General features: G+C 39.7%; 1 protein-coding gene across 1 annotated transcript; it reads left to right on the top strand.

Moving 5' to 3' along the window:
* The first annotated feature begins 5,582 nt into the window (after positions 1-5,582).
* LOC118483082 lies at positions 5,583-12,753 on the top strand. Its single transcript, XM_035978643.1, has one exon. The coding sequence runs from the start codon at positions 6,008-6,010 to the stop codon at positions 11,378-11,380; it is 5,373 nt and encodes a 1,790-aa protein (XP_035834536.1). The 5' UTR covers positions 5,583-6,007; the 3' UTR covers positions 11,381-12,753.
* Positions 12,754-12,992: the final 239 nt, after the last annotated feature.

Here is a 12,992-nt window from a genome sequence, read left to right as displayed (position 1 = left end):
AACTACTATTAAACATATGAGCTATTGAATATCACCCTGTATACAAGATATATTACCCCGAAGTGTAACACATGTTACAACATATAAGACAAAGTAGATCATGCCCTACATTCAACAATGTAACACTTCTTACCGCGAAGTGTAACACATGTTACAACAGTATATGCACATCATAGTGTTAGGATCAGTATATGCACATCATAGTGTTTTGCAAACCACTTTCATATACCTTAATACAAGTCGGGTTATAACAAAGATTATGATGGATGCTTAACACATGTTATCATATGTATACAAGTCGGGTTACAACAAGATTACGATATTAACTAAGCTCACCATTAAACCCATCGCCTATGTCGACTGTTTTCATCCTTATCACATGTTAAGCAACTACATGTTCCAAACAGACAAATTATAACACATGTTAGATCAGTATATACACATCATGGTGTTTTGTAAGTGAGCTTATAACAGAGGCTTAACACATGTTATACATGAACACATGTCAGGTTACATCATGGTGTTCTGTTACAGCATGAACCACTAACACATGTTATAAACGAACGAAGAGTTCTTTCCCAAAAGATTTGACTTATTCAATGTCCCCGCATTAACGTCGCCTACATCCATCCAGCTTGTCAATTGAATATCTTTATGGATCTGTTTCTGTAAATCAACACACATTATATATCATTCTAACAGGTGCTTAACACATGTTATGGGTCTGTTTCTGTAAATCAAACAACCCAACAAAAAAAAAACACTTACTGTTCAGATCAAAAGCCCAAACCAGCAACCAAACCAACAAAAAAAAAAACAATTATTGTTAAGATCAAAATCCCCAAACAAGCAACCAAACCAACAAAAAAACCCGTTCAAAATCTCATCCTAAAATTTTTGATTTATTTAAAATACATGAACATTAACCATTACTAGAACACTTTCAGCCCATAAAAACATATTAACAACCATTTCAACAAAAAATCAAGTGTGAAATGATATTTCAAGAACACTTACCGGATCTAGAACCGTCCGATGAACACGAAGAAGATCTTCAAACCTTCTTCTCTCACACACACTTGTGCGTGTGTCTTTGTGATAAAGATTGTTATTTCTCTATCTAAAACATCAACTTTCTCTCTCTAAAAACATTCATCATGCCATCGTTCTCTCTCTAAACAACAACTTCAAACTTTTTCTCTCTCACACACTTGTATGTGTGTTCTTGGTGTTATAGATGAACATGATGAAGATTGTTGTTTCTCTCTCTAAAACAACAAATTCCCCTCTCTAAAAACCTTCATCCTGCCGTCGTTCTCTCTCTAAAACAACAATCTTCAAACATTTTCTCTTTCACACGATGTAGACCTGAACTTGAAGATCTAAACTTGTGTTTAGTGTTCATCATGATCTTGATTGAAGACTGAGGAGAGAGGAGAGAGAGATAACATGTGTGTGTAAAGTTGATGTGTGTGAGAGAAAACTCAGATTTTCAATACCTTAAATGCCCTTTTCCTTTACTTGTGTATAATTTATGGTTTTATTTAAATGTAAAAGACACCAATAAAAAGCTCAACCATTGATCTACTTGGATGAAACAAAATCAATGGATGAGGCTGGTTTCCAAGGTTTTCTCAAAAACACGGGGTTTTCCATATAACCCAACCCTATATATATATATATATATATATATATATATATGTAGGATTGGGATTAAGGGACAACTACTATTGGTTAAGAGAACTTAAGAACCCATCTTACCATATGATATGAGAGCTTCACACCTCATTTAGCATATTAGTTAAGAGAACTTAAGAACCCATCTTAGCGCATATATATATATATATATATATATATATAGGATTGGAATTAAGGGAGAACTACTATTAGTTAAGAGAACTTAAGAACCCGTCTTACCATATGATATGAGAGCTTGACACCTCATTAGCATATGTCATTATTCCATGGCACTTTGGTAATTTGCCGAATGAGGTCAGTGTATCACGCAATAAAGCCTTCCCTAAGTAGATAAGGCTACATGGTACTCTTAGAGGATGATCTGCCACCTAGGCGCCATATCACCATCCTTAGGAGGACGGTCCATCCCACAAAATCAGTGGAAATGGAAGGATGATCCTACCCCACCACTTTATTTTTATTTTTTTTAAATCTTCCACTTTTTAACATTTAACAAATAAATTAAGAAATACTTTCATTAATATTAAAAAACAATACATAAACTTAAAAAAACATAAACTTAAAAAAAATCCTAATAAATTAAAATAAACATAAACTTAAAAAAAATCAACCACTTTGATGCTTCTTCATGATGTCGTTTTGCAGTTTTATCAAAGTCGAACGTTTCGGTTCGGGATAACTATCAACATCCATCGTTAATATTTCCCACTCCTTGAGCCGAACCTTATCATCGGACAATCGTATCTTTTCTCCCGCCACGCGTGCCTTTTCTTCGATCGCCCGCTCCTTCGCCCTCGCCTTTTGGGCCGTGACCTCGGTGTACATTTTAAATTGGGTCATAAACTCCTCCATCTTCGGGTCGACGTTTTGCTTTTCTTTCTCCTTCGCCCGCTCCTTCTTTGATTTGTCCCAGCCCGTGGGACGTTCTGCTTCTTTTACGGCGAATTCTTCTTCGTCGCACTCGGCGTCATCGTTTAAGTTTATGTGACATCTTGCGTCCGATCCGCCGGCGCTATAACTACCGGATTCCTATGTCCTTTGCCGCTTCGCCATCTCCACCTTGTTCGGAACCGGTGCCCATTTTTGGTGCGTTCGCATAATTTCCCACGACCGAACGTGGTACCTTTGTTCGACTTGTAAAGATCCAACGCCTTTTTGAACACATTCTCGTCGCTCATGCCGCTACGACGCCCACTTGAATATATTTTATTATATTCTTCGCATCATCAATTGTTGTATGGCTTGACTTTGTTGCGGGTGAGCAAAAACGTTCGGTGTGTTTTGGAATGCGGCAAAGGCGTTTGAGGAATATTGAGAGAATTGGTTCAGTTCTATCATCGGATAGTATCCCGGAATCGAAAAAACATTCGGGATGTTCGGTTGGGTCGGGTTGTTCGGGTTGTTGGGGACGTTCGGGTTGTTCAGTGTGACAACTGTCAAAATTTCAGGTAATCCGTACAACTATTAAACCCTGATTAGTGCTTAATGACTGTGCTGAATTACAATTAATGACTTGAACTGCTTTCTGATAACTACTTTATACATGCATGTGCATCACATATTTTAAATCACATGTCATTATTGCATTAGAGCTTATATGACTCAAATGATGCACGAAACACAGTTAGCACAATTATCAGATAAATCAGGAAAATGCTGACAGAACTTAGTACATAGACAACCAGTGTGTTGAGACACAGAATGAGCCAGAAACCAAGTATTACACTAGTATAGTGTGTAGGAAAGTAAGGATCATAAAACTGCCTTCCTAGAAATAGTTTAAGTGCCAGAAAGTGCCTAAAACTGTAAAACCCGTAATCTAGATCGTTCAATGATATCAAGCTATTACTTGTGTAAGTGCGGAAACCAAACACAAGTAGATTCAAGAACAACTCTAGAGAAATATAAACACGGTAATCAAACTAAATATTATCTTGCATTCACCTTTCAACGATGACTGATACAAGACTCAATGTGAGATCTCGAGTGGTCTGCCAAACCTTACATCCACCGACAACCCTCTCAATCACATGAGAGATCACTTATATACTTGATGTGTTGTAAAACACATACATTTATCTTATGTAAATTGTATATTTTTTGAATAGTTTTAGAGTAGTTTTTATTAGTTTTTAGCTTTAATTTGATTAGATTGTTAATTAAAGGTCTTGGCGTGAAAAAGGAATCATAAGTGAGCTTAAACATATAAATAAATGAAGAATATGGAGTGTGAAATATACTCGAGGGATTAAAGTGCATAAAGTTAAAAGCTAATGAAAAATAGTTCACAAAAGATGAGGGTGTAATGTTGCCAAATAGTTGAAAGTTTTAAATTAATTCCTAAGTCTCAAAAAGAAAAACCAAATTTACGTTAACTAGGAATTGAGATTTGGCCAATTTATTTATTATGCCATCATGACAATTGAATGAGAATTTAATTACACTTAGTGCTAAATTATTGATTTCACATTTGTTTTGATATGCAGTTAATTCACGAAAAGAGTACAGGGCGAAATATAAAGCTAAATAAATTATTAAGGCCAGCCACATTGTCACGAGATTTTGAGGGGAATTGTATTGTTCTATTGGGCCGTGAAAGACATGCACGTTCACAACATATTTTTTGGGGGAGTTGTTTTTCTTTAGGCTTGTTTCAAAAGGGTTATATGGACTAAAAAGAAAAAAATAAAAAAACCCTAATGCAAGGAAAAAGGCTATGAGATAACATATATAAGTGGAGGTAAAAATCATATTGGGGGGGCACCTATCATTCTCAAGGAGGATCTGGACGGCAGCAACTGAAGAGGGACGCAATTTTCTGTTGGCAGCAACATTATTTAGAGAAGAGTTGAATACGTAGAATCAACATCAGAACGTATACAGAAGCATACAAGCTATTGACGAGCGCGGTTATTGCAATTCGTAACGCTTCCGTATTCAATTCTTTATTTTTAAACAATTATGAACATGTTTTCATCTTTTAGACTTTGTTTTGAATTTGAAACTATGTTTAGAGGCTAAAACTTTTTAAGCCACTTAGGTTTGGATGATCTATTGATGCGTGTTTGATATTTATTTTGACTATATGACTTTGACAACGTTTTGGAGTAAATTGGTTATAAGTTGTTGCTAGAATTGATTGTGCATGTTTTTGTTTTGCTGAATTTATTGATTTGGTTGATGAGTTTAATGCTTTTGGTAGGAATAAGTCACCACTAGTTGCGTTAAAACTCGCTTTTAGGTTGTTTATTCGCGATTCTCAATCTAATTGTTTGAACTTGGTAACAAGTCATAACATAAAATCAATTTAAAATCAGCTAGACTTTAGTGTGCACCCATCTTCTTTGATTCGAAAGATAATTAGAAGTTGCTAGGTAATTCTGGGCATTGTTTGGTAGTTTTGAGCACCCGATAACTCGGGGTTTGTCTGCTTATTCGTGTGTCAGTTAGTCCTAGGATTTTGGTGTATCATCTTATAGCTTGCTTCACATCTAGAGGGTTGGTTAAGGGTAATCCTTTGCAATTTAATATTTGTGGGATTTAGGACCTTTAATTAGGCTTGCTTCCTTATAGCACTCCATCACACGTTTTGGTTGTTTTATTAGTCGGTTCTTAGGTTCTTGAGTTAGTGGGTCACTTTCCTTGTTACCTATTCACTATAGGATTTATTCTCTTTCACAAGAGAGTAGTCAGTTGGAAACCGAAACCTAAGTCATTTGTCAAATTGTTGTCTTCACGTGTCATTAGTGATTCCTACCTAAGTGGTTTGTTCTTCTCTCCTGGTTAAGTTCACCGTTTTTAGTTGCCTTCGTGTTCGTTAGGTTCGTTAGCTAGTAAATTTAGTTAAAACATTATTTAATTAATTCTAAAATAAAAACCAAAATTCTAAAAATCAATTTAGGACTAGAATTGTGATTAGGGTTAATTATTAGAGGTGCCAGTCTAGAGTCCACGGTTCGATACTCGGTCTTGCTAGTTATACTACTTTCACGTCCGGTTCACTTGCCGTTGTGTGTAGTTAGTGAGTTCCACTTTTAAAACTTGGTCATAAAAATTAATTGCAAAAATCACACATCAAGTTTTTGGCGCCGTTGCCGGGGACTTTTTTTAGGCACTTTTGAGAACGACCTTAGTCATATTTTTTGTCTTTTTATTTGCTTTCTAGTTATTTGCCTTGAGGTGCCCTTGCTTTGATTGCTAATTGCTATTTGTGCCCTTAGGTGTTAGGTCGTCTTTATTTTTATTTATTTTTATTATTTTTTTTAGCATAGTCGTAATTTTTATTTAGTTATTTTTTTTCCGCCAGTTTATGCCCCATACTCGTTCACAGGGACCACCTGAATTTTTTGCTTCATCTGAACCCGAACGAGAGTTGTTTGAGCGTCTTAGCCAGCATCAGAAGCGTATTAGTAGGATCACCGACAAAAAGGTACTCATTCCTATTCCTTTTCCTACAGTTGCTATGGGTGATAATCCTGCTAGACGCACTGTGAACCAGCATGCCACTGAAGGCTTCACCGGAGGCCGAACTTCCATCACGACACCCGAAGCACCCGCTAACCAGAATTGGCAGATCCCCTCCCATATCATGACCACAATTTCTAATAGTGCTCAATTCCACGGTCTGGAGGACGAGGATGCACCAGGCCACATCACCCGATTCTTGCGTATCTGTAGCACCTTCAATCTTCATGGTGTTACCGCTGATGCAGTTTATCTGCGCTTGTTTCCCTTTTCCCTTTCTGGTCGAGCTGCAACTTGGCTCGACACTTTGCCTCAAAATTCTATCACTACTTGGGAGATTCTGAAATCTAAATTCTACAAGAAGTACTACCCTCCATCCAAGGCCGCACGCCTTCGAGACCAGATCCATTCGTTCCGTATGGATCCCGAGGAGCCTTACTACATGGCATGGGAGCGATTCCAAACCTTGCTTAGCAAGTGCCCCCAACATGGTCTTTCTGAATGGGCTCTAGTGGAGAAATTTTATAATGGTCTCACTCCTGATACTCAACTGATGTTTAATACTGCCGCTGGGGGTTGTATAATGGACAAAAAGGACCCAACTGAGTGTGAGGAAATGTTTGAGAGTTTTGCTATGGCCGGTCAGCAGAGCCATCCTGCGAGGAATTCCATTCCTTCTACTAGGACCACCTCCTCTGCTAAAGGTGTGTATCAGGTCACTCCTGACACTAGTTTGGCTGCTGAGTTAGAGGCTTTGAAGAGGGAGATGAAGTTGAAGGATCGAAAGTGTGAGATATGTCGTGGAGGACATGAGACAGCTGATTGCCCCGTGAGATCACAAGAAGAGGTCGACTATATTTCCAACCCGAATAATCGTTTCCAAAATGCTTCATTTAATAATTCTTATAATTCGGGTTGGAAAAATCAATCCAACTGGAGGTCGGGAGGAAACCCACCAGGGTTCCAACAACAATCTTCAAGTGGATCATCATCTGGTACTGAGTTCAAGGAGCTGAAGGACATTCTACTTGCTCAAAGTCAACAGCTGAACCAGTATATGACTTCGAATAATCAGCGACACGAGGAACACGATCGTATGTTTAAAAATCAGGGAGCTTCGCTGCAGAATTTGGAGAGGCAGATGGGGGAGATGGCGAGACAGTTACAGCAGAGGCCACAAGGTGGATTACCGGGTAACACCGTTCCTAATCCTAATTCTCATGCTCATGCTAAGGCTGTCATGACTCGGAGTGGCAGAGGGGCCACAGTTGATCAACCGGTGGTAGATGAAGAGCCGGTTGATGAGGAGATAGAGATGGAGACTCCCACTGGCAAAGTGCAACCCAGGCTAGCCCCAGCAAGTACCGCACAGTCCAGTGAGTCTCAGAAGAAGAAGAAGGAGCCCGTTCGTGATTATTCTTCTATTCCTTTTCCGGGCAGATTTAAGAGAGAGAAGGAAGCGGAGCAGTTCTCTAGATTCTTAGGTTTGTTTAAGCAGCTCCATATTAATCTTCCTTTCGTAGAGGCGCTAGCTCATATGCCTAAGTATGCCAAATTTCTGAAAGACATTCTTACTAATAAGAAGAAGCTGGAGGAGTTATCACATGTGTCCTTGAGTGAGGAGTGCTCAGCAGTTCTTCAGAATCGTCTTCCCAAGAAGATGACTGATCCGGGAAGCTTTACTATTCCATGCTTGATTGGTGATCTATCAGTCAGCAATGCTTTGGCCGACCTGGGAGCTAGCATAAATTTGATGCCCTATGCAGTGTTTGCTAAGCTCAACCTAGGCGAGCCTTCTCCTACTCGTATGAGTCTGCAGCTCGCAGATCGGTCAGTGAAATATCCGCGAGGGATTGTGGAGAACATGTTAGTGAAAGTCGACAAGTTTGTCTTCCCTGTTGACTTTGTGATCTTAGACATGGATGAGGATGCTCATGTACCATTGATTCTAGGTCGACCATTCCTAGCTACCGCGAGAGCATTGATCGATGTTTATGACGGTAAGCTAACACTTCGCGTAGAGGATGATATGGTCACATTTGATATCAATAGGTCGATGACTCATCCTAGAGAGCACGATGATACTCTCTACTTCGTTGACACCATCATGTCACATGTGGGTCATTGTTTGAGTAAGGTTTGTGGGCGTGATGCTTCGGACACGCAGATTCTGGATACGGTTATCTCGGAGGTTGAGATGACTACTACATCATATGGGGAGTCCGAGAGTCATTCTGAGGTTTTTGAGGTAGTTGAGAGGAAGGAGCCTGAGGAGAGGCCATCTGTGGAGAGTCCCCCGTCCCTGGAGCTGAAAGATTTGCCATCTCATCTGGAGTATGCCTTTCTGGATGAGGGTTCTCAGTTACCTGTCATCATCTCTTCAGAGTTGACAGAGGAGGAGAAGGCGAAGTTGATGGGTGTGCTTAAGGCACACAAGCAGGCGATCGCGTGGAAGCTCGTTGACATAAAGGGTATTAACCCTTCGTTCTGCACACATAAAATTCTGATGGAGGATGAGTTTAAGCCCGTAGTTCAGCCGCAGCGCCGACTAAACCCAAACATGCAGGATGTGGTAAAGAAGGAGGTGATAAAATTGTTAGATGCAGGCCTGATTTACCCAATCTCTGATTCTGCATGGGTTAGTCCAGTTCAGGTGGTGCCTAAGAAAGGAGGCATGACAGTGGTTCCAAATGAGAGGAACGAGTTGATTCCCACCAGGACTGTTACAGGCTGGAGAGTCTGCATCGACTATCGCAGACTTAATGACGCCACGAGGAAAGACCATTTTCCTCTTCCTTTCATTGACCAGATGCCGGAGCGTCTGTCAGGACAGCAGTTCTACTGTTTCCTTGATGGCTTCTCAGGTTATTTCCAGATCCCCATTGCACCGGAGGATCAGGAGAAAACCACTTTTACATGCCCGTACGGTACCTTTGCTTATCGCCGTATGCCTTTCGGGTTATGTAATGCTCCAGCCACATTTCAGCGTTGTATGGTGGCGATATTTCATGATATGATCGAGGACTCGATGGAGGTATTTATGGATGATTTTTCTGTTTTTGGGAGTTCCTTTGATCAGTGTTTGCGAAATCTTGATCGTATGTTGGATCGATGTGAGGAGACAAATTTGATGTTGAACTGGGAGAAATGCCACTTCATGGTGAAGGAGGGCATAGTTTTGGGTCATAAGATTTCACGGGCGGGTATTGAGGTCGATAGAGCTAAAATCGACGCGATTTCTAGACTTCCACCGCCAACTTCTGTGAAGTCTGTTCGTAGTTTTCTAGGCCACGCGGGATTTTACCGTCGGTTCATCCGTGATTTTTCTAAGATTGCGAGGCCTATGACCCGGTTATTGGAGAAGGATGTTCCCTTTGATTTTTCTGAGGAGTGTGTGAGGGCGTTTGAGTTTCTTAAGGAGAAATTAGTGAGTGCGCCGATTCTTATTGCTCCTGATTGGAGTCTTCCTTTTGAGATTATGTGTGACGCGAGCGATTTCGCGGTTGGAGCTATTCTAGGACAGCATAGAGAGAAGCGATTTCATCCCATTTACTACGCGAGCAAGACCCTGAATGACGCCCAGCAGCATTATACCACCACTGAGAAAGAGCTCCTGGCAGTTGTCTTTGCTCTCGATAAATTTCGTTCCTACCTGGTCCTTTCTAAAGTCGTCGTCTACACCGATCACGCGGCATTGAGGCATTTGTTTGCGAAGAAAGACGCAAAACCGCGGTTAATTCGGTGGATCCTACTCTTGCAGGAGTTTGATCTTGAGATTCGGGATAAAAAGGGAGTTGAAAACGCTGCAGCAGATCATTTGTCTAGACTTGAGAATCTCGAGAGTGATGAGAGTGATGAGGATGAGATTGGCGATAGTTTTCCTCATGAGACTTTGATGTTTGTGAAACCTGAGGATGAGGGGATGCCTTGGTATGCTGATATAGTGAATTATTTAAAGGAGAAGGTGATACAGCCGGAGATGTCTTTCCATCAGAAGAGGAAGCTGATAGCGGACTCGAAGTATTACTTTTGGGATGATCCGCATCTTTTTCGTGTTGGAGTTGATCAGGTTGTGAGGAGATGCATTGCTGGAGAGGAGCGTATGCAGGTTCTCAGGCATTGTCACGAGGGGCCTACTAGAGGACATTATGGAGCTTCTTACACCGCGAGGAAGGTGTTGGATTCTGGATTCTATTGGCCGACAGTGTTTCGAGATGCTCATGAGTTGGTTAGGAGCTGTGATGCTTGTCAGAGAGTAGGTAATATATCATCCCGAAATGAGATGCCCCAAAATCCTATGCAGGTAGTGGAGGTTTTTGATATATGGGGTATTGATTTCATGGGTCCGTTCCCGATGTCTCGAGGGAACCGATACATCCTCGTTGCTATAGATTATGTGTCAAAATGGGTAGAGGCTCAAGCCTTGCCTAAAAATGATGCGAGGGTTGTAGTGAGATTTTTGAAGAAATTGTTTGCTCGCTTTGGTACCCCAAGGGCGCTTATCAGTGATAGAGGTACCCACTTTTGTAATGCCCAGATGGAGAAGGCATTGAAACGCTATGGTGTCACTCACCGGCTTTCAACTGCCTATCATCCACAGACGAGTGGGCAAGTGGAGAACACTAATCGGGGTATTAAGCGGATTTTGGAGAAAACTGTCGGACAGAATCGACTGGATTGGTCTGATAAGTTAGATGATGCATTGTGGGCTTTCCGGACTGCATTTAAGACTCCTATAGGTACTACACCTTTTAGGATGGTTTATGGGAAGGCTTGTCATCTACCGGTGGAGTTGGAACACCGCGCATATTGGGCGTTGAAAGCAGTTAATCTGGATATGGATAGTGCGGGTAAACATCGGTTTCTCCAGTTGCATGAGTTAGAGGAGTTAAGAGATGAGGCGTATATGAGATCACTAGGCTATAAGGAGAAGATGAAGAGGCTACATGATAGTAAGCTGAGAGGAAATAAGGAGTTTCACCCGGGAGACAAAGTCCTTCTTTTTAATTCTAGATTAAGATTGTTCCCGGGTAAACTTAGGTCTAGGTGGTCAGGACCGTACATAGTTGTTCAGGTTTTTCCATATGGTACGGTTGAGTTGAAGAGTGGGGATGGTAAGACGTTTAAGGTGAATGGTCATCGTCTAAAGCACTATATCGAGGGAACAGGAGAGGAGAGATTGGTGGAGGAGCTTGACCTCCCATTAGTTGGTGCTTGAGAGTGAGCTGAGAGTGTGTTTGTAGAGTTTGTACATTCTAGTTACTGTTTTGTTTTTATTTTTTTTTACATTTTTAGTCTTGTTGAGTCAGTCTTTTATTTTGAGTCAGTTTTACGCCTGGGTTTGTTTGTTCTATGATGTGCAGGTTTACTTGACCCACCCGTACTCAATCTCCATTCGGGTGGTGATTTTGGAGCCGTAATCTTTTTGTAAAGGCAACCCAAGTGTACCAGTTTGTCAGAGATGATCGCGAATGGAATGCTATACGATCATATTTGGTTGGAATGAAGACACGCACAGCTGGCACTGATTTTTATCCTAACCAGCTAAGTCTTTTCCAATTCTTGTTGTTTCTATTGTGTATATTATTTTAGGTTTTTTTTCCTTATTTGCTTTTAGTTAGTTTTCCATCCACATTGAGGACAATGTGAGATTTAAGTGTGGGGATGGGAGACTACGTCTTCTTAGGTAGATTTGAGTCGAAAAATAAAAAAAAAATTGAAAAAAAAATTGAAAAAATAGAAAATGTTCCTGAAAATTTTGCAAATAAATGGAAAATGATAGAAAAATTGGGATTTTTGGTTTTCAAAATATTATATATAAGAGATAAATATAGATAAAAGATGTATTTCCGGGATGTACTGGTAGGCCCAGCCAACTTAGAGGGTTCCCTAGATTGTTCTTAAGATTACCTAATTTTAAATCATGAAATCTTGTGGGTTCTCATCTTAGGAGATATAGAAAAGCCGAAACTGTTGATAGTATAAAAGGAACCACTATAAGTAAATAACCTATAAGTATTTTTAATTAAATTGGCACACCTTATCCTTTTTATGAGAATAAATCCGGATTCTGGTGGCGCCCAAAAAAAAAAAAGAAAAAAAATCCATCATCCATCTATATGAGCAAAAAAAAAAAAAAAAAAAAAAAATTGTGAGGCTCATGGTGTTTCCCACTGGGATAGCGACTTGGTGATAATACCCTCTGAGTTGAACATAGAAAAAAAATGATAAAGCTCATAATCATCATCCATCATTCCATCATAACTTTAATTTTAAATACATAAGGGTTATTTATATAAAGTGGTAGATTTTTAATCTTTTCCTTATAAGCTTGATATGGGATTAGGTGGATTTGTGGACCTTAAGTGTGAGACCCTTAGATGAATTGTTAACTTGAACATAATGATAGCATGAAAGGGGCTTGATGAGTTGGCGGTTGGGTTTAAGTGGATAATAATACCGGTAATCGTGGTTATACGTGTTTTTGTCTTTTAATAAAAAAATCTAAAGTTTTTGAAACCAATTATCCTAGTTATGATTCCATTGCAAAGTTTTTTTTTCGGGACGAAAAAAGTTCAAGTGTGGGGATATTTGATGTGTTGTAAAACACATACATTTATCTTATGTAAATTGTATATTTTTTGAATAGTTTTAGAGTAGTTTTTATTAGTTTTTAGCTTTAATTTGATTAGATTGTTAATTAAAGGTCTTGGCGTGAAAAAGGAATCATAAGTGAGCTTAAACATATAAATAAATGAAGAATATGGAGTGTGAAATATACTCGAGGGATTAAAGTGCATAAAGTTAAAAGCTAATGAAAAATAGTTCAC

The sequence above is a fragment of the Helianthus annuus genome, chromosome 10 (genome assembly GCF_002127325.2).
Source record: "Helianthus annuus cultivar XRQ/B chromosome 10, HanXRQr2.0-SUNRISE, whole genome shotgun sequence".
Lineage (NCBI taxonomy): Eukaryota > Viridiplantae > Streptophyta > Magnoliopsida > Asterales > Asteraceae > Helianthus > Helianthus annuus.
The sequence above is the reverse complement of the archived record's forward strand: the minus strand, read 5'-3'. Positions and strand labels throughout refer to the sequence as shown.

Excerpts from the sequence above, each read along its gene's own strand:
- LOC118483082 (XM_035978643.1), top strand. The coding sequence starts at position 6,008 with ATGCCCCATACTCGTTCACAGGGACCACCTGAATTTTTTGCTTCATCT.